Source organism: Candoia aspera, chromosome 15 (assembly GCF_035149785.1).
Source record: "Candoia aspera isolate rCanAsp1 chromosome 15, rCanAsp1.hap2, whole genome shotgun sequence".
Classification (NCBI taxonomy): Eukaryota; Metazoa; Chordata; class Lepidosauria; order Squamata; family Boidae; genus Candoia; species Candoia aspera.
The window spans coordinates 937,105-958,530 of record NC_086167.1 but is presented as its reverse complement, the minus strand read 5'-3'; the positions used below and the strand labels follow the sequence as shown (position 1 = coordinate 958,530).

The 21,426-nt window shown below is 47.6% G+C and overlaps 2 protein-coding genes across 3 annotated transcripts; both read right to left on the bottom strand.

Moving 5' to 3' along the window:
* Positions 1-3,059: 3,059 nt before the first annotated feature.
* DDX51 (DEAD-box helicase 51) lies at positions 3,060-19,106 on the bottom strand. 2 transcript variants are annotated; one of them, XM_063315338.1, is made up of 16 exons: positions 19,051-19,106; positions 15,988-16,349; positions 14,805-15,001; positions 12,723-12,873; positions 10,685-10,830; positions 10,088-10,159; positions 8,640-8,746; positions 8,042-8,150; positions 7,389-7,534; positions 6,979-7,171; positions 6,052-6,167; positions 5,709-5,825; positions 4,815-4,916; positions 4,595-4,658; positions 4,118-4,252; positions 3,060-3,267 (listed from the first exon to the last, which is right to left on the bottom strand). In XM_063315338.1, the coding sequence occupies exons 1-16, from the start codon at positions 19,071-19,073 to the stop codon at positions 3,241-3,243; spliced, it is 2,067 nt and encodes a 688-aa protein (XP_063171408.1). In that variant the 5' UTR covers positions 19,074-19,106; the 3' UTR covers positions 3,060-3,240. The 2 variants fall into 2 exon arrangements, with proteins under 2 accessions (XP_063171408.1, XP_063171409.1); XM_063315339.1 differs by lacking the exons at positions 12,723-12,873; positions 14,805-15,001.
* Positions 19,107-19,166: 60 nt separating this feature from the next.
* MIF (macrophage migration inhibitory factor) lies at positions 19,167-19,857 on the bottom strand. The gene is made up of 3 exons (XM_063315400.1): positions 19,671-19,857; positions 19,412-19,584; positions 19,167-19,296 (listed from the first exon to the last, which is right to left on the bottom strand). Exons 1-3 carry the CDS (start codon positions 19,776-19,778, stop codon positions 19,230-19,232), a joined length of 348 nt encoding a protein of 115 aa, XP_063171470.1. The 5' UTR covers positions 19,779-19,857; the 3' UTR covers positions 19,167-19,229.
* Between the last annotated feature and the right edge of the window lie 1,569 nt (positions 19,858-21,426).

Genomic DNA, 21,426 nt, shown 5'->3' with positions numbered 1-21,426 from the left:
GGTGGGGACAGGGCTCTGCACCACCTCTGGTAACTTGTCCAGACAAGCTCAGCAGTTGCAACTTTGGACCAATCTGCAGAAGCCTGGAGTTCCCGTGGCCAGAGGGTGAGGGTGAGGATAAGGGAGAGGTTAGTTATAGCCACTGCATTCCCAGACTATGAGAAGCTTACAAGGAGTAAGACAAAAATTGAAATATAAACAGATTAGTAACATGACAGCAAGACTCTGATGCCTTACCATTCGGGATAGCAGAATCTTCAGATGTCCCCAAATGTTCTTCTGTTTGAAAATGTGATAGGGAGTTGGTGGTCCAGATATCTGGGGATGGGCTGCTCCAAAGGCACGTGGGCATCACTGAGACGTAAGAGAGGCATTTTACAGCAAAGAGATGCTGGGTCTCTCGGTGATCTGCATTGTTTTGGGGGGTTTTAAACTATTTTTTAAGCTTGACTCTTGATTTTTTCTTCATATATAAAGTGCAAGGTTGAGAGTTTAAATAATAGTTTTCCTACTGCTTTTTTTAAACTGAATTTTGAGGATCACAGACCATTTCCCTTACTTGATGAATCTGCAGAGTTGGATCTTTCTCTCTCTGTTTCTACTTTCCTTTGGGAAACTGTCTCTGCTTTCACTTTTCATGACTCTGATTAACAATGAGTTGGAGGATTTCTTCAATATCCTGGACTGTTTGGTTAAGTTTGGGCGCCATAATCTACTGCGGTGAGACATGGAGGAATTCAAACAGATTTTCACTGCTTTCTACCAAGCCGTTATTCAAGCCTTTGAACATCTCAGAATTTGTGAATATTAAATTGTGCCGGCAACTGGGGGAAAAAGTGATAAAGTTGAAAAATACAACAAATACGTTGATTCAAGGAAAAAGACTCAGATTCAGATTTTGGAGTTAAAAGGACAATGGGGAACGGGAGAAATTTGATGGCGAGAGGGATTTGTATTTAAAAAGAGAACCTGGATACACTGTGTTGATGGAATATCAAGAAAGAGAACTGGGTTTTGAATGTTGGAAAATCTTTGAAGAAAATCTGGCTGTAGAAAAATTGGAGATTTAAAGGGGAAAGATCTCTGTATAATATGGAGATATGTAAATGCTCTGGTTTACTCTGAAGTGGGATACTGGTTAAGTATCTTTATTTGGATGGTCTTTTAAGGATTTGATGTTTCTGGGGGGGTTTTTTGGATATAATTCCTGTTTGCTAAAGGGATATTAAGAAAGTTACTTTTTTGTATGTATATTAGGATTAAAATGTAGACAGTTTATGTTATTATATTTTACTATAGTTTTCTACTATAGACAACAGAAAGGAGTAAAATTAAAGTGAGGAGGGAATTGTTTTTTCTTGGGGGAAAATTTAGGTTGGAAAAGGTTGCTGTATGACTTTAAAAAAAAAGGAGGAAAAATTGTTTTGGATTAGTTTGTTATCTTGTAAATTGAAATGACTTATAGAAATGTTTATTATGGTTTAATTTGGAACAAGAGATTGATACCAGGTTTCTGTACATCTTTGCTGTAGGAAGTTGGAGGTCACCCTCTATGTTTCTCTTGTATTTTCACACCTTTTTAGTTCTTTCTTTGTAGATTTTTGTTTCATGCTTTTTAGTTTTTACCTCTATTTTGAAAATTAATAAAATTTGAAAGAATATGCACAATTTGAAAAATAAATTGAAAATTCTTTGAACTCAGATGGCCACAATGAGTCCACAATGGAAATCACAAGAAAACTAAATACGAACTGAGTAATTTCTCGTCACAGTGAAATGGATTTGGGTTAATACACTTATATCAAATGGAAAATGTGAGGCACTTGGTAGGATCCGGGCAAATTGCTTGGAGTGAAAAAAAGATGAAAAATTGTTATAGCTATTAAAGATGGGAATAATTTTTATTAAAGAGTACCATTTACAACAATAAAAACTAATACAAACTTTAAACATAAAAGAAAAAGAAAAAAATAGAAGGTGCAGAAAGGAAGAGAAAAAATAAAAGAGAAAGAAAAAAATAAGAACATGGTAAAGAAAAGGAAAAGAAACGGCAAGGATTTCTGGGAAGAATGGTGAACTGAAGACGGCGCCACATAAAGTGGAGCTGATGACCGCAGCAGAATGAAGAGCTGGTGAGTAGACCGGCTCTTTGAGCAAGGAGAGAACTTGAGATCACCCACAAGTGCTCCAGACAGTTGCTCCTCGTGAGGAGACCACAAGACAGTGGTCTCTGGCAGGCTTAGAACTCTGGGAGACGAGGAAAAGCCATCTTGCTCAAACCACGGTTGGCGCCTTTAAGGATACCGGGCTTGCATACTTCCTCTTCTAATCACTTTCCGAAATGGCTGGTTAACTGCTTTTCAGCCACGAGGAACCTTCAGATCAACACGTTTTACAGCAGCAGGTGAGTTTCCTTCAATCCTCAGCAAAAGACATTTTAAATACAAGTTTAAGGACTTAATTTTTTTTTCTGGAATAGACAGCAAAAGGGTGATTAAAACTTTGATTTTAGAAAGTTACAAATGGACTAAGGGTCTAGATAAACTTGAAATAAGAGTTTGGAATTAATTATAAAGAATCCTTCCCATGAGAAAATGCTTTTGTTAAGAACGGACTTTGAAGGTTGGACACTAGAGGGAGCCAGAAGGATGTAAAGATTACAATTAAAGGAGAAAAACAAATTTGACTTGCTAATACAGAATGGAGCAAAATACTTTGACTTTGGAGTACTGAAGGATATTTGTGAATAATGGACTCAGAAGTTAATTTTAAGAATGTCTGCCATCATAGACAGACTGTGTGTAAATTATGTTATGGAAGAGGAACAAAATAATACATAGCCGAAAAAGGAAAATAAAGCAATACAAAAAATTGTCTCAGGGTTTCTCATACATGTGTGTATGTGTGTGCATGAGTGCGTGTATTTGTTTGTTTATTTATATTTCAAATTTAGTTACCACCCATATCACTCAAGGAGCTACTCTTATTATATCAGAATAAATAGACATTAAAATACAATAAAAACAATACTCTTAAATAAAAATATACAATCCAAGATAGAGATGTTAAAAAGTTCTTAATTTAATTTAATTTGTAGGCTATGACCCTCCATTCATTCTTTGGTACTTCAAGCTGCTCTTCCTTATTTATATCCGCTTCTGAGCATTGTGCGCTTGAGAGTGTGGAGTTGAGTTCCAGTCCTGCTGGTTCTCAGCACCTCAGATATTTCTCCTGTCTGCCTTAAGATCGCTTTCCAGCCTGTTCCTCCTGTTGAAATAAAGAGGAGGTTAAGCCTATTTAATACTTTCAGCACCTGGGAATAGCAGTTTGGACATTTCATTCCTTCTCCAGCTTGAGTGATTACTGAAGCCTTTTGCACCTTTTCGCAGACCAACAAGATCAGCCAGTGCATTTTTGCTCTGGCTAAGCCACAACCTGAGAAAAGGGAGTTCAGACTACAAAGTTTCTCCTGGGACCAGGAACCCAGCCCTTGTCTCCAGACGCCATTTCTCCCCCAGTGCAGATACTCAATTGCCTTTGCTCTTTCTCCGCCACTAAACTTCAGAAGGAGGATCAGCCACAGAACAAATCAACACATGCTAGACTAAGGTTTGTCTCAGTTAGGAACAGACACCATGATGATGACACTACTCTCTGACCATGGCTGTCAGAGCCTGTCCTGTGAGGGGAACCAGCAAAAACACAGACTGGTCACTCATCCACTGTTTGTTTAGGGAATTATCAAAAAAGAGAAAGAAACTTAGCACAAACTGTGGCTTTATACCCCAAATCCTTAGTTCTGGCCACATGCTAATCAGTCTATGAACACAGCATCCTTGGCTTGCTAATGATGCTTGCTTGTAAGAGAAGTCAATTGGCGAGGCTGTACCCAGCACGCTGCTCATTTGTCACTAGTTTTTTGTATTATATGAACTGGCTCACTTAATTACAGATCTGAAAAATAAAAATGGAACTTTTCCATAACTGTGCATAGTGTGAGTTGGTACAGTGTTTGCTTCTAAAGGCATAGAAAGTATACACTCACTTTACAATTACCTGTATAATTACTCCAGTACAGCCTCAACACATTAGCTTCCCTCCCTAAAACCCAGGATACCTTGACAGCGTGGGCGAGTTCAGCCAGGGCTTCTTCATACTGCTGGAGGAGAGGCTGGATGGATGTGCTCTTGACCAGCTGGGGCTGCAATTCTGGGAGGCCCGCGTCCTTCAGCATCTTTAGGAACTTATACTCCTAGAGAAGAGGAGTGGATTAACACCACGGCTTCTCCGCGCCTCAACTACCCGCAGCAGTGACGTCGTTCTCCACCAACCAGCAGTGTGGTTTAGCACTGGGGCTCCAGAAGCGGTGGCCGCTGAATGTCCAGACATCAGGCCACGTGACTGCATGGGTCAGCCCTATCTGGGTCCCTTCCTGGGCCCTGTACTAGCCCAGTCTTTGATGTTCTACTGCCACTCTTGAGTAGCACACGATACGCCTCCCCCACGCATCCAGGCGCTGCAGAACACGTTCCAAGGAGAGCCTCCACGGGGCGGAATGAGTCGCCCCCTGCCCACCCCTCTCACTGCAACGTACCTGCCGCTTCAGCAGCATGGTGAAAGCCAGGCCCGCCTTCCCGGCACGAGCCGTCCTGCCCACCCTAAAGGCAGAAGGGCATCCAGTGAGGAGAGGAACAGCCCCCGCCCCGCCCTGCCCTCCCGCAAGCTTCAGAGGGAAGCCTGGGGCTCTCAGGGAGAGAGCAGATCCAGCTGCGCCATTTTCAAAGCGCCTCCTTCCCTTCCTCTGGGAACAGTACCGGTGCACGTAGGTTCTGATGAACTGAGGGGCGTCATAGCTGACAACACACTTCACACCGTCAAAATCGATTCCTCGGGCTGTGGCATCTGTGCTGATCAAGCTATTCAGGGAAAAACACAGGGCAATTAACTGCTCAGCACATGACACAAGTAATTTGAGCATGACCAAAATCCAGCTGTGAGAGCCAGTCTGGTGCAGTAGTTAAGGCACCGGGCTAGAAACTGGGAAGCCTTGAGTTCTAGCCCCGCCTTGGGCACAAAGCCAGCTGGGTGACCCTGGGCCAGTCACTCTCTCTCAGCCCCAGGAAGGAGGCAATGGCAAACCACTTCTGAGAAACCTTGCCAGGAAAACTGCAGGGACTCGTCCAGGCAGTCACCAAGAATCGGACATGATGGTATAGGTCAAAAAAAGAAAGCAGCTTGCTAGACCAGGGTTTCTCCACCAGGGTTCCTTGGCATCCTAGGATTCCATGAGAGGTCACCAGGGGTTCCCTGGGAGATCACAGTTTATTTAAAAACTTATTTCAAATTCGGGCAACTTCACATGAAAGAGGTAAGTTTCATTCTTTATTTTTAGTTTAAGGACACTGTTAATGCATATAGACAGGCCTACCCGTGAAACGAATATAATGATCTTGTAACTTCTGGCCTATATCTGAGCCTGAATGTGCAGGGGTTCCCCGAGGCCTGAAAAAGCTTTCAAGGCTTCCTCCAGGGTCAAAAGGTTGAGAAAGGCTGCTCTAAACAGTAGCACCTGTACTAGTTAGTGCTACAGCTTCCAGATCCTAATGTAAACAGGCAATTGTGCAGACATGTAGTATGTGATGGAATCAGCAAGGGCAAGATGGCACTTCGGAGCAGATGATGCCTAAACCCCTGTTCGAGAGACTCACAGTTGGATCTTGCCTTGTTCGAACTCCTTCAGTGTCAACTTCCTTTTGCTTGGGCTCAGCTTTGAAGAAAACTCAGCTACATTCACTCCACCAAAGGCACGAATTAGCAGGAAGAGTCTGAGGGCAGAAAGAAGTAATGGTTGGGGAGGGGGGAACTAGCTGGGTGGGAGATAATGTTTTTGCACAAGGGTGATCTTAGCTTCGGAACAGCCGGTAAAGATCCCTGCTGGAAAGCCCACGGAGCTGTGCCAGTCAGTTCAGGGAATACTAACCTATGACCAGCAGCCTGATCTGATACAAGGTGGTTGTCAGCTGTGTTGGGAATTCTGCTGTGGAATCTCACCTGTGTGAGGTTTCTTTGCTATTGGTGAAGCACAACACTTGGGGGAATTTCAGTCTCGCCAGGAAATGCAGGAGGAACAGTGGTTTCCAATTCAGGCTGCACGGGACATAATATTGCTATAAAGAGAAAAGGAAAGACAGCGTTTGCCCTGGGAGTCCCTCTCATTCCAAAGCCGCCTGATTTGAGAGCAGAATATTCTGAAAAGCTTTCCCAGACCAACAGCAACAATGCTAGAAATTTGGCAGTCCTGGTTCTTGAGCAAGTCTATGAAAATATATATTTTAAGGTAATAGATTTCCAATTAATGCTTTAGATCGGTTCAATATATTTCCTGTTTCCGAACATAGTAATTCAAAACTGCTAACGCCGCATGGGACACGGTTTTAATAATTCCAATGAGTACCAATTTATTTACCAACTCTTGCAGCAGCTGATCAGGTACCTATTCTACCTTCAAAGCCGACACTATAAAACACCACCTGGAAAACACGGGTGTCTGGTCTCCAAACCAGTCCCCAGAGAAAGAGATGTGTCCAGTTCCTGCTCTATTTGATGACTGTTGCTTTTGGTTGCATCTTTCTTTCCTACAGTAACTACCCCAAGGACAGTTATATTGACAGCATGGAATAAATATTAAATGAATAAACACATTTTCCATTTCATCAACTTCTAGAACGTATTCAAAAGACCGCAGAGCCTTTCCAGGTCTGAAGGAATCCGTGAGGAGAGGACTCATGGCTGCCGCCTTGTGTTACAAGAGGCTCCTCCTCTGGATTGTACCCAGGCTCCCTCCCCCTTGACTTCCAGGGCAAAAGGAGGCTGAATGTTTCCCAGCCACCACCCTGGCCCGCGAGTGGGCATGGGCTCCTCTTCCAAGGGCGCGTGGTGCCTAAGTACATGGACAAGATCCAGGGAAGCCATGCTTACCGAGAGCCCCTCAGGGAGAATGTACTTTTCCCTGCTGCATGGCTGAGACCCGAGTGCATCAGCCCCTTTCCCGGACCGAGCTGGCGTGAAGAGGCGAGGCTGGTGGAGGCCTAACTGCTGCAGTTTCTCGGGGTTCTGAGTCAGCGTGGCTGAGAAGAGGAGCTTCTGCAGAGGGAGCTGAGGGCAGCAAGCCCTGAGAAAGGAGACACGTGAGAACATTCCTCCCGAAAAGCCAACCGTCAAACACACACCCAGCCCTCTTTGCTGAGCCACCATCATCCCGGCTGGCTTCATGATACTCAGTCACATCCCACTCCAGGAGGTCTCTGGAAGATCTGATGGACCATCTCGGTAGGGGCAGGAGGTGGGACCTCTTGCTCAATGTCAGACTTCCTGCGGCAGCTTCTTACCTTGCTGCTGTGGAGGGATTTAGCTGCACCCGTCTGAACAGCCTGCTGGGACCAACGCCCTCTTCAGCCCGGTACACAGCCTCCACCACTTGCTGCAGCCAGTCCTGGTGCATGTTGTCAATCATGCGATCTGCTTCGTCAATGATCTGCCCTCAGAAATAATGGTGGGGGGGGGGGAGAAACACATTCAGACGAGAGATTCTGGTCTGGCAGGCCGGCAACCATGGTGAGTATGTCTTGCTAAGAACCTAGCAGAGGCTGTGTCAGCTGCTCCTTACTGTTTGGGAGGAGAGGAGGTGTGGGATCCTTGAGCACAAAGCTTCTGATGCAGAAGTTGTGATTCTAGCTGCAGCTGTTCCTGCTGGGAGCTCACTGATGCTAACAAGAGCCTAGCAGGGGGAGACCACCTATCCACTCCCCCCAATTTATAGGCTCAATCAAACCAGCAGAAATCTGCTGGGAACTGCTGAACTAAGGAATTTTGTACTGAAACATGAATATGCAGAAGCAAACCTGAACACGCTTTCCAATAGGTAACCTTCTTGGGGCAAAGAAGTGCAGCTGGAATTCTGAAAGTATGCTGCTGGTGCTCTCACAATGGCCCCCCAAACACATGGTTTTGGTTTAGACCAGTGATTGGGAGATGCCCTCACCAGGAAGCGGAGCTCTCGCAAGCTGAACTGGGGACTCTGTTGGAGATGGTCCACCAGACGTCCTGGGGTGGCTACAACAATGTCTGCCAGACTACGCAATCCCATTAGCCTGCCAAAAAAACAGAAGCAGCAGCAGCAAAGATCAGTAGCAGCACCTTTGGGTATGCTGTTCTGGGTCCACTCTAGATGTAGATTCACCTTGGACCTGGACTGCTTTCCCATCACTTTCTAGGGACCGGAAGATACCATTGTAGCAAATGGTGGATGTGACAGGACAAGCAGCCATGAGGTTGCACAAAACATCACAAAACAGGATAACCGAGGCCAAAGCACAACATATTCCAATTTGAAGTCATTTCAGGATGGGCTCATCCCACACTCTATTAGGAATGAAGGGTTCACAAATGCAAATATTCAGCAGACTTGGACTACAGCTATCACTCACATGCAATCCACTTTTCAGGGTCATGGCACAAGAAAAGCTGCAGCTGAGCTCTTTCTTAGGATGGCGACAGATCTCATATCTCTATTTCAAAGCTAACAGGCCAAGACAGCAGGATTAAATCAACGCACAGAGCCCAGGAGAATATGAACTTACGTTGACTCAACAAGTGACTCTTGTTCTTTCACAAAAGATTTCTGTCCAGTAAGCTGGACAACTTTCAGTCCAGTTCCATCAGTATAAATATTGAATACTTTAGTCACCTATCAAAAGAAGTGAATTATAAACAGAGATGAGGGCTGGTAATGTGAGCATCAGGAACGGAGGAAAGGAAGGACAACAGTAAGCAGAGCGGCATCTCCTCATCTCCTGACCTTCTGACATACCCTTAGTTGCGGGGAGGCCCAACTCTGGGAAGACCCAAAGACTCCCTAGGCAGATCATCTGCCCCAGCCTCCCAGAACGATCGCTAGCAGGACAGAAGAGCTGCTCTTGTGTACACTGTGCCTGAAGACTGAGACTTCTAGAAAAGGCTTTCGTGACACAGTTTGTCTTTCCCCATTCAAAGAATCTGACAAAGGGCCAGACAATCATGCCTCCCCTCCATAGCTTAGGACTCAAGCAAGACTGTCCAACTGTGAGCATTAAAGCCACCTGAGAGCCCTGCTTTTAACTCCACTGGTGGGTTTGGTTCACAATAAAGGGGCCAAAGCAGGGGCTTCTCAGTGGGAGCGCTCTAATTGTGGAATTCTCTCCAAGTGAGGTTCAGCTGATCCCTGCCCTGCCTTCTTCTAGAAAACAAATGAAGACCTGCCAGGAATGTATGGAAATCAGGCTCTCCAGGGCCAACTTAATTCTAAGACCATCTTTTTTGCTTGTCTCTTTTTAAAAATGAACATTTGTTGCATTTATTCTTTTAAAGCATCATTAGCTTTATTTAAGTTTGCTTTTACTGTTCTCGTATGAACCACTATGGGCTTCTCTAGAGGAGACTGTGTGGTAGAAATAATATCAATAATGGTTGTGTTCTTGAGCTTGGTTGTTTTCTTGCAGACATTTCATTGTAAAATAAATAATGACACGATGTAATACGTCCTGTGTTGTTGTTCATCTGTGGTTGTATTTACCTAATTTTAAGACCTGCTAAGGACCAGATGATTTTTATTATGTCCTGATACATAAAACCATAAAACTCAAAGAGGGTGCACTTTCTTTTTCTCATGACTATGTTCTCTTCTATTGTATCCTATTGAGTAGCAGTGATAATAATGGCATCTCCCACTATGCCTTTGTCTGGCATCTCAGAGCTAATAAACGACATAGCAAACATGGTAAGCTACAAGTCTGTCCACCGGTTTTATGAGGTTCTGCTCCAGATGGGCTCACACAAGGTTAGCAGAGGGCTGTAGCAACTCCTTCATTTCCCTTTATTTGTCTCTCACCCAGGACCACCCTCAGACGAGCCCATACCTATCACTCAAATATTCTTCCGTGGGAAAAAGAGAGAGATCGTTCTGACCCACAGACATACTGGAAAAAACAGTCGCTTGATGAATGTGAATTCACAGCAGGGGCCAAAAGGACCTACCCCCTTCAGAATATACCTGCTGTGCCAGCTCTTTGGTGGGCAAGACTGCCAGAGCTCGTACATGGCAGACGATGCGGTCTAACAGTGCCTGCCAAGACAAAACAGGAGGTCAGAAATGGCTTGATGGCTCTATGTTACATCTTCCCAAATAAGTGCACAAAAATAGCTCACCATACAGAGACACGCACACACCCAAACAGCCTCCTGAAGCACAGGCTAGGCGTTCGTCCCTCGTTCCGAGTGCTGCCAGAGCCAGTCACGGAACACTGACCGCACTTATCAGTTGCTACTGCCCCTTCAGATGATCTGCAACATTCCTATTCACTCCAATTTTTCTATTTCATCTTTAAAATGTACTTAAAACTCACTACAAAACTTTCAGTTTTATGGTAAGAAAATTAAAACTTTGCAACTGGACTAAATTCTTCAAAATGCAGAAATCCTAGGAGTCTGGATCCAGTTCTCTTTTGGATGCTCCCACTGATCACCTTTGGAGTATCAGTGCATTTCACAACACTGGTTGTAGATCTTGGGGTGACTTTGGCTCTGGATGCCCTGCGCACACTCAGATTCAGACACAGCCTAGCAGTGCCTAATTGCATCCGACGCTCACCTGCACCACAGGAATGACAAAGGCCAATGTTTTACCGCTGCCTGTAGGGGCTGAAACGCAGATATCACGTGGTTGGTAGCCGCCCCTTCCAGCTAATGCCCCGTTGGGCCCACATTCCAAGATGGCTGGAATCACCTCAGCCTGAACTAAAGGAAGAAAGTGGGAAGTATTACTGTATCACCCCGGCCAACCTAGAGAGCGCTCAAGAGGAGCTTTGCACAAAACGGGGGAAAGAAATGGTAGAATGTTTTGAATGTCCCTCGATGCGATGAAGAAAACCTTGCAATACTTTAGGTGTTTGCCATAGGCAATAATGGAACTCAAAACAAACGCATCATTCCCTCATTTTATGCCCTAGGGCCACAAACACAATAGGATGTGGAGGGGGAACTGATCTTTAACTTTTACAATTAATACCACTAGTAAAAAGGCAGAAGATAACAAACACTGATTTCTTACCATCCAACAATTTCTCGGTAGGTCAGGTGTAAGTAGTATTTGGCCGCACCCTTTCTTTTGTGGACCTAAGATAAATGCTGGAAGAGCGGGGGTTTCTTTGATTTCCGTGGCTCTCCATGGCAGAGCCCTGAAACGTGGAGTGAGATACAGCCCTTTGGGCTGGACGCTGTGTCAGCCCCACCAGGCAGGCCAGGCCAGGCCAGGCCAGGCCATCAACCCCACAGGAAGGTTAAGGCTAGTTTGACTGAGATGGGCTCTAACCACAGACTCTTGCAGGTCGGCTTGTGCTGAAGCCCCTCCCTTTTCTTATACGCCAGGGAATCAGGGTGGCGTCTGTCTGAGCTATTTCCAAGGGTTATCTCATTTCTCTGGGCTTAAAAAAAAATCAGTCCCATCAGTCCCGCTACCTAGGCAAATGGGACTGATTTTTTTTAAAGTGGAAACAGCTCAGACAGACGCCACCCTGATTTTGCATATTTCCGTCAAGGTCATCTTCTTACTTCCTACCTTCTGGGATTACGCTTTGGCTGTTCTGAGCTCAGACTATTTTCTAAGCTCCTATTTTGTGACCAGATGCTGAGAGTCCAGTTTAATCTTCTGAACAGTAAGAGCCTGTCGAATCTCTGTTCTGAAGACGGAGTCCTCCTCTCAAAAGAGGGTCATTTGGGCCAGAACCTACATGACACAGGCTACCTGTGACACACGCTACCTGCTTCCTTTTGGATGAACTGCCAAGGTGAGAAAGATAAACTGTTAAGAGAGGCAGGTGTCCCTGATCGTAGGGGACAACAGTTAGATCAGTGGTACTTCCGAAAGACCCTCCTGGCTACAGGCAGCCAACCTATAGCAAGGCAGGGATGCCGGGGGTGGGGTCAGATGGGTGAACAAAAGTAGCAGGAGAGAGAAAAAAGGAAGTTGAGCATGGAGTCAGTGGCACTTCTAGGAGGATGGTGATGACCTCGAGGGGGAAGGAGGGTAGAAAGGATTTGACCTGCCCATCACTGGCATGCCATTCCTGACTAGTGGCACCTGGAGAACTGAGGGTGGGAGGAAGCAGCGGCCCATTCCTTCCTTAACAAGGAATCCTGAAGGACCCCTGCATGAGGCATCTGTTCACACAAAGATGGCTGCTTCTTTCTCATTAACACACACACACACACACACCGATCCATGAATTTGGGTGGAAAGTGGAAACAGCAGAAGAATAGAGAGATACCAAAGACGCATTTGTTCAGATCCATGTCTATTTTTAGATATTCTGACAATTCTAATTTAGCTCGAAGATTTGTTGCAGATGAAAACACACTTCCTGAGTTCTGTTACAATCCTGAGGGAAATGCCCTACATGTATCCCATATTAAATATTAAAAGAAGGTTATAGTGGCCTTAAATAACACTTAACGAAAGTAATATGTTTAAAACAAAAAACATTAGCTGGTCAAAACTATTATCCCCCAACTGCTCACTGCAATTTTTATTAAGTAAAAAGTAGTATTTTATTACTGTGTCACTTCCAAGATGAAAACTTGGCGGACAAACTTCAAAACTGTGTGGCTGGCTCTCCTCATTGTTATGATACCTGGAAACAGGGACACGATTCCATTGGCTTGCAGCTTCTTCCTCAACTTAGGATGGATGACTGGGACATCTTGAAGAGGGACAAGGTTCTCTCTGATCTGTCTCTGGAAGAGCTTTGGCTGAGTAAACCACTGTGGCACAAAAGGTTGCGCCTGCAAGGTAAACACAGAATCCTCACCTTGGAAGTCCAACACTCCAGCCTAAGCAGGAATCCAGATCATGGCATCCCGGACAGGCGATTGCCTAGCCCCTGCTCTGAACTCCTTTGCCCACCACCTCGCTTCAGAATGGCTTCCACTGTCAAACTGCTCTTGCTGTCAAGGCTGTTTTTTGCCCTAACGCTTTGCACTACATCAGGGCCAACAAGGCAGCGGTCCTGCGATTAAAAAGCCACATTTTAAATTACATGTGAATGGGGGGAGCAGCCAAGAACCACAGCGAGCAGCACAGTGCCTCACTGAAGTGGCTACGTGTAGAATGTGGGGTTTTCCCCTTCCGAGGGAGCTGTAAGTATTTTGGGGTCGTTCTGGTGTGTTAAGCCTGGATGAAGTATTATAAGCTAGCTTTAACTTCTGCTAAAATAGACAGGGAAATTGCACATTATTTCCTGAGGGTTTAGTGTCAGAATTAATCAAAATGATTTCTAGGGGCCACCAAAAATGTATTTACTAAATAACCAGAAAAACTACTAATTTTCAACATTTTGCATCCAATTGTATTATTGACCTCATTGAAGCCTATTTCAAGAAATAGGGATAAAACACATTGGTTACTTTCAATTATCAGAAAACTAAAATCACGGCATTTGCCAAAAGGCCCAAGAGCCGCTCCTGGAGCATAGATGGCCCCAAGATTGAGCAGGTCTCCAGCTTCAAATACCTGGGGATAGTCCTTCACTCTGCTGGCAGTAGGAAAGCCCACGGGGACCACGTTGCTGAAAATGCACAGAGGAGCTCAACTGCCATCCTTAAATTCCTTAAGACAAGAGGTGGCCACTATTTACCTGCAGCACTCAAACTATTTGAAGCCAAGCCAATAGCACAACTCCTGTACGGTGCCCAGCTTGCTTCTTCTTCAATTTTGCACCACTGGAACTTGTGCAATCTAAGTTTCTAAGATCAGCCCTTCAAGTCCCAACTTGTGTCTCTGAGACTGGAGACAGGCCTCATGAAAGTGGAGGCCAGTGGGTGGGTGACCATACCCAACTCTTGGCTCAGGCTATCCCTTTTTCCCCTTGGCCTCGCCCCATTAACTATCCACCTGGAAACAGGCAGTGGCACCTGAAATCTCGTTCTGGGCTTCTCTCCAGGTCTTCTACTCAGCACAGGATACGATCAGGCCAAGGCACTCATTAAACAGAGCGCCAACTGGATCTAGCCAGGACCCCAACCTTTATTGCCAGTGAACCCAGCAGGTACTCCACCTCACCTATGGCAGACCTAGCTAAACTTGAAGTCCCTAAACACTGGAGGGCCTTTACTCTGGCACAATGTCATGCTCTCCCCATAGCTGTTCTTGAAGGCCAACACAGGAAGGTTCCTCACCTGGACAGATGAGGCCCCTGTGACTCTGGACACACAGAAATGGCAGAGCATGTGCTTCTCCAGGGCCTGTGTCATGGAGACATTTGTACTAGCCTCATCTCACCATTGCTGCATAAACACCCAGAGCGCACAGGACAATCCTAGGCCTCCCTGCTGTCAGATACCAACCCTGCTACCACATACAGTGTTGCCTGGGTCTCTGCAGCAGCGCTCAAAATTCATTGGATGAGGACCTGGGCCTTAAACTAGACTTAATGAGCACCTAGTTTGCCATATTAGAGTGCGCTGTAATTTGACATAGCCTTCCACACACTAACCTTTTATGCTCCCCTACACCCATCTAATGCTCCCACCCCTTCTTTTAGACTTTTATCAATATTTTCTGTTTTAATATCATCTAGTTTTTCATATGTTTTTAGGCTCTGATGCATCTTCTATGCTTTTTAACTGACTGTACCCTACCCTCCTTATGCTAGTCTATGACCATAATAAAGATTTGATTTGATTTGACATTGGTTAGTTAGTTATCAATGTGTTACCTTGTGCACAATCTTTTGATCACAAGGACCAAGGAGAGTCATGCTAGAAGATGGAGAAGCTGTTCTTGGGTTTAGTGTCAGCATCATCTGATCCTCTCCTCCTTGGCTCTCTCTTGTTTTATCTCCAAAACCATCCACTCTTTCTTCTGTTGGAGCATGTCTGTTTTCCAGATGATTCTCCAAAATACTTTCGTCTCCTGATAAAAGGAACAGAAACAACACAAATAACTTGATTTTTAAGAAACATTTTACAGAAGAAAGTAGCTGATCCCAAAGTCTGTGTTTTAAGGCAGAAAGGGGATCTAGATGAGGGACCATTTTCTAATAGTACCAGAAATAGTATTTTCTAATAGTATTTATTCATTTGTTCAATTTATATAGCTGCCCATCTCACATATGTGACTCTGGGCAGTTTACAGAGTTAAAAACACAAAAAACAACACAAAAATAACCCAAATCATAGCAACAAAAGACCACAAAAACCTTGAAACAATAAAAATGAATAAAACTGTTAAAAACATAATTTGTGGGAGAGCGCACGCAAACTCACTAACAGTACTGCCATTTTGCAGGCTCCAAACCACCACTCCCAGATCCCCAGGCCAGATGGCAAAGCCGTGTCCTCAGGCCCTTTCCCAAGGCCAGCAAGGTCAGGGCCAGTTTCACCTCAGGGGAATGATGTTCCAGAGGGCAGAAAAGGCTCTCCTTCTGGGTCTCGTCAGATGACTTTCCTTCATGGACGGGACCTGCCACACGCCCTTTCTGCCAGACCTGATGGGACAGGTAGATGCGACTGGGGAGAGGTGGTCCTTCAAGTGCCGTTCTCTAAGAGTACCAAACCAAAAAGCTAGAGAAAGAAGTGGGTATCTACTTTGTACTGACTTGGGTTCTTGCACTCTGTTGGTAACAGAAATAGTGATACCAAAAGGGTGCCTGGATAACAGCCGCACAACGCAAGAATTTGCAGAACACACCAAAACAGAAGCAAACCCCCAGATTCACGAAAAGTCTGTGTACTTTGCTTGGGGAAGTTCCAGTCACGGAATGAGCCCTCTCTTCTACAGTCTGAAAAATAGCTGTGAAGATTAACAGTCCTTCATAGAGGGACCAACAACGCCCAAGTGAAACCCGCCGAAGCAAAGGTCCCAGAATTGACTCAGCCAACAATCAACATTTGTTTTACCTTGAACTGCTTCTGTCCTTCCTTGAGGCATTCTGGATTTCCCACCATTCTTTTTACTTCTGCTTGAGCCGTCTCCTTTTTTGGGGAAACTTCCTTCCCCGCAGGCGTGTTGTCTCCGACCCTTTGCTCTGTGGCTTTGGGCCAAAGGAGATTCCTGACTTACTTCCCTCTTTTTGGTTGTTTTCTTTAGTTCCTTCTCAGCCTCTTCTTCAGAGATTTCAGGCTCCAACCTCTTTAGCTGATCAGAAGTGGTCCAGTTTTGCTCCTGCTTTTGCAGCTGCCGAGTTCTTGCTTGCTCCTGCAGCCGATGTAGGAGCAACTGGGGTTTGTGTTCCGGATTATCCTCTTCATCGCTAACGTACCTGTGGATTCCCCGTGAAAGTAGTTTTAACAAATAGGCAACTCACGTTATTCATCCTTGGTGGTTTTGAGGGAGTGAAAACTATTTACATGTGATCTTTAATGTTTAGTTGGATATTTAACTTTTTAAGCCATCTGCCCTCAGCGTTCATTTTTGCTCTTATTTTAGTGCAGCGTATGCTTCTTTCAGGGCTACTGATTACACCAAAAAGAGTTTTCTGGGGTGGAACCCTAACTACAGAGCTTCCTCATTTTATTAGATATTTATATCTATTAGTATATTTGTTTTTCCAAACTTGCATTTTAATTTTTGATCATCTGTGCATTAATTTTATCAGATGGGCTAATCTGGTTTTATGGAATGATAGTTTAAATATTTTGAGAACTTTCTGAAAGGCTGGTAAAACATGTGAAAACTCCAATTTCAAATGTGCCCATTCCCCCCCCCCCCCATTTAAAGGCAGAGGATTTCTTCCCTGCTTTTCCTCTGGGAATTACTTTCAACTTCTTTCTTTAAATCTTTTTTAGTTATTAAATTTATATAGCCGCCTATCTCACTACCATGAGTCTAGGCGGCTTACAAAGTTAAAAATCCTGAAAACAATATAAAATCAACCAAAACATACCCACAAAAATCATTAAAAATAAAACTATTAAAACCATAAAAACAAAATTAGTGGGAGAGCACCTTCATTTTCCTAAAAGGAGAACCACTTAGCAGGTTCTCCACCAATGTCACTGGATTCTCAGTCCAGATGACAAAGCCATGTTTTCAGACCCTTCCAGAAGCCCAGCTAACCTCAGGAGGAATGTTCAGGGTGGTGGTGGTGGTGATTGGGCAGAAAAGGCTCTCCTCCTGGGTCCTGTCAGATGACAGTCCTTCATAGATGGGACCAGCAATATGCCCTTTCTGCTGGATCTGATGGGATGGGTAGATGTGATTGGGGTGAGCTGGTCCCTCAAATACCCTGGCCCTGTGTCACGTAGGCCTTCATAGGTCATCACCAGCACCTTGAATTGGACCCAGAAGCAAACTGATAGCCAACGCAGCTCGCGGAGCAGGGGTATAATGTGTGCGGATCTAGCTGTACGCATAAATGTCTGTGCCACATTTTGCACCAGCTGAAGCTTCCAATTGTTCTTCAAGGGCAACCCCATGTAGAGTGCATTGGTTATCCATACGGGGGGTGACTAGGGCATGAGTGACTGAGCATAGGGCCTCCTGGTCCAGGAATGGGCACAACTGGTGCAGAACCTGAAGTTGCGCAAAGGCCCTCCTAGCCATGACCGCCACCTGCTCTTTGAGCAGGAGTCTTGAGTCTGGGACACTGCCACCCCATACAGAACGAAAGGTAGTACATTCCCAGTTTAGTAACCCCACAACTCAAAGCCACTCAGTCTTTTTATTAGCTGCCCAACTCTGATGGACTCTGGGATCCGCCTGAACAATTTCTAGTCCCATCATTTGGGCTAGTTTACACCATCACAGGAAGAATTGCAGGTTGTTTTTCTCGTCTTCCTTTTTGCGGCATAGCTGCTTGAGGCATAAGCCCAGGGCTTTGTCTATTGATCTGTAAGCTGCTCTGGAAAGCAGGGCAGAAGCAACTTCCAAATAGTTCTGAGCAACATTGGTTAGTTTTGCTTTGCTAACGAGTGCAGAGTAGTAAAACATCTGCCAGACAGCTACAATATAAGCTGGTATAGCTGGTATGGCAGAGTCCCCTCGTTAATAAGGTTTGCTCACAGGTTGTATGATTGGGGAGGGATATTAGCTGGAAGGAAAAGATGCTTTCCTCCCAGTTTCCACAGGGCTGCAACCTATTGTATTGTGACTCCACCTGCCTGCAGCTTGGATGCCACAAATGAAAGGTAGGGCAGACGTCAGTCACACAGCATGCGGCACTTCCCCTGGTGGAACCCCCCCAAGGGCTTTGCAAGTAACTAAATTCTCCCTCTTTGGAAAAAGTAGATGAGCAGGAACTAGAGCAAATAGGTGAAGAGGAGATGCAACTTTTAGCTAAACACCAGAGGGATAGATTCAATCAGAGCTTGGACACTCTAGATGTGGTAGCAGCACTTCTATAAACCCATTATGGATCTTATACCAAACCCTTCCTCCTCCACGAACGAGGGCTCCTTTGTTTTTGTGCGATGCTTGCTGAGCTCACTCGCTCAATTTCTTGAAGAAACTTGACCGGCGGCACAGGTTTGGGCCTCCTCCTGGCAGCACACAGACCGTCCGCACCGACGGCCCGAGCTCCACATTGCTTTGTCCCCTGTACTTTGGCCATTGCATTCTGGAGTTCATTTTTAAAGCATTACCATTTTTTTTTGAAGGCACGATCTTCTCCCTTGACTTTTACAGCCTTGGTACAAGCCGCGTGCTGTTTTGGTTTCTGCTTCACACCTTAAACGCTTTAAACACTTTATTTTAACCGCCCCCCCCCCGGTGGATGTTTAAATGGTGCACGTCCGAGTCCTTTAAGGTGGACGTATTTGTTTCCGCGCGCGGGTTTAGTAAACGCATAAGCGCCTGCCGGCCCACCGTGCCGAGGCTGCTCCTCAACCCCCCAGAAGGTTCGACCCCAGCAACCCGCTCTGGCCCGTCAGGAGAAGCCCAGCAGCCCCCTCCCAAACGGCCGGAGAAGCCACCCCATCCCGGCCGGTTCAGTTCCGCGGTCGCCACGAGCCACGCGGCCTCACCTAGGGACAGCGAAGAGCGCCATGTCGGCCGGCGGCGCTTCCCGATGACGCAGAACGCGCGCGCCGGGCCCCGCTCCCTCCCCCCGCGCGTGCGCAGTCAGAGACAGGAGACAAGCGACCGCTCGGAAGCTTTTATTGCCCCGCCCCCCCGGCCACCGCCCGCGGCAGCAGCGGCGCCGCTACGCGAAGGTGGAGCCGTTCCATCCCACGTTGGCCGGGGCCATGTCGTAGAAGAAGAAGTAGACCCTGCGGGGGGGGGGGGAGAGAAGAGAAGAGACGGCGTGAGAGAGAGAGAGGGAGGGAGGGAGCGAGCGAGCCCCGGGAGGGAAAGAGCCGAGCCCCGCCCCGCCCCGCCCCGCACCTGTCGGCCGGAATGCGCAGGCGCTCGGCCAGGAGCCCGCTGAGCCGCGCGGTGTAGGCCTTGTTCTGCGGCGCACTGATCTTTCCGATGCTGCGCAGGCTGCAGAGCGCGCAGGGCGCGCAGGAGCCCCCGAAGGACATCACCTGGTCCGGCAACACGTGCACGGCGACGTACTGGGGGGGGAGAGAGGGGGGGAGTGAGGGAGGGCCGCACACCCCGCGCGCCCGCCCGCCCGCCCGCCCGCGCGCCCGCGCCTCACCTGCGCCGGCTTGCCGGTGGCCTTGGCCAGCTCCTCGGTGAGCTCGCGCAGCAGCCCCTCGGGCAGCGCGTCCCGGGGCACGTTGGTGCTCACCACGAGGGCCGGCATCGCAGCAGCAGCAGCAGCAGGAGGAGCGGGCGGGGATGCTGCGGTCGGGGCTGCTGCTGCGGCCGCCGGCCACGCCCCCTCCCGAGAGGCCCTTCCTCCCGCTGGGCCCCGCCTTCCCACGGCCGCGCCAGGCGGGCGGCGGGGGTCTCTGCGCCGGCGCAGCCCTGGCGAGCGGGGCCGGCGGGCGGGGCCTCGGGCCCCCGGGGCGGGGGAGGGGCGGTGCTCCCTCGCGTGGAGCCGGGAGAGGAGGAGGGTCGGGCAGCCCCGCCGGGGAGGCGCGGGGGAAGCCGGGGCTTGGGCCGCCGAACGGGGATGGGGGCGGAACGGGGGAGGGTCAAAGCGCAGGAACGGGCGGGCGGCTCTCTAGCGGGGGCCACGGTGGTCCGCGGGGTGTAAGGCGGAAATCCAGGGCTCGGCCCGGGGTGGAATCGTTGGAGGGGCAGGAGGCGGCGGAAACGTCGTGGAATCGGCCTTCACGCTACAGAAAACGGCGCAGCTGAAGAGCTCGCGCGTGCAAAACGGACAGCACTTGGCTTGGTAAGGTGCGTTTCTGCGCCAGTTTCCCCCCCCTCCCCTCCCCAGCTTTCCTTTGGTTTGGGAAAGAGTCTCCCGCGCCCCCGAAGGGAGATGCGGAACCCCGGTCAGCTGGCCGCGGCTCCAGTGCCTGGTGGCTCGGAGAAAGGGGAGGAAGCTCTCCCGGCGCCAGCCGGCAGAGAGCCGCGCGGCTGCGGTGGGTCTCCTCCCCGAGGGGGGCCGCAGCCAGAAGGCCTGAGCAGAGCAGTGGGCGCGGGGCGGGCGGGGCGGTGGCGCTGGACGTGAGCGCCGGTCTCCGGAGCCGGAGCCGGGCCCGGGACGTCGGAGCCCGGAGGAGCCCGTGGGCTGCGCGGTCGACCCTCTTTCTGTCATCTTTGGGGCATGGAGGCCAGGCCTATTGCTGGAGGAGTGGAGAAGGGCAGATGTTGCTCCTGTCTTCAAAAAATAGGCAACTACAAACTGGTTGGCTTGACACTGATAATCAGTGAGTTTGGGAACAGATTGAGGAGTGGGATGGTGAGCATTAAAAAAAAAATGTTGGCTAGGAGGCAGCACGGCTCTCCCGGGGACAAGTCCCAGAAAACGGTGAAAACTAGTTCGGGCAAAGTAGAAGCCATCAGTCTGAGGCCAAATCAGTTGGTCAGAGTAGCCAGGGACAGGTGGCAACTGTTCCTCCCTCCCCAAATGTGGGGGGGGGGGGCTCAGGCCTGGTGCATTGCGTGCGCAGGAGAAAAAGGCACAGGAGTTTATAGCTCTACCAAAAGGAGGACACGTTTTATATTTGGCGGTTGCCGAATTCTCCTAGTTCATCCAGTAAGCTTTGTCTGAGAGCTGTGGGGCAAATCACTGCCTGTGAGACTTCCAACCCTAACATCAAGAAGAGAAGCCTGAGCCATAGAACTGTAGACTTTCAGAGAGGGTGGTCTTTTGCAAAAAATGTTACTAATTACTTAATTTATAATCCCATTTTCCACAGTATCAAGGCAACATAATTCACCAACTAAATAGTATATAAAAGAGATAAAAAGGATGCAACAGCCATCAAAAGGCAGTAATAAAAACAGAAAGCAGGACTTCCAGGGAGTTGGGACATGGCCCATCCATGCCAGCAGAT

Excerpts from the sequence above, each read along its gene's own strand:
- DDX51 (XM_063315338.1), bottom strand. The coding sequence starts at position 19,073 with ATGGCGCTCTTCGCTGTCCCTAG. Across the intron at positions 8,747-10,087 it reads CCAAAGAGCTGGCACAGCAG|GTGACTAAAGTATTCAATAT; the intron begins GTATATTCTGAA and ends TTCTTTTGATAG. Across the intron at positions 5,826-6,051 it reads AGCAAAGAAACCTCACACAG|ACTCTTCCTGCTAATTCGTG; the intron begins GTGAGATTCCAC and ends TTCTGCCCTCAG.
- MIF (XM_063315400.1), bottom strand. The coding sequence starts at position 19,778 with ATGCCGGCCCTCGTGGTGAGCACCAACGTGCCCCGGGACGCGCTGCCC. Across the intron at positions 19,585-19,670 it reads CCACCGGCAAGCCGGCGCAG|TACGTCGCCGTGCACGTGTT; the intron begins GTGAGGCGCGGG and ends CTCCCCCCCCAG. Across the intron at positions 19,297-19,411 it reads CTGCGCATTCCGGCCGACAG|GGTCTACTTCTTCTTCTACG; the intron begins GTGCGGGGCGGG and ends CCCCCCCCGCAG.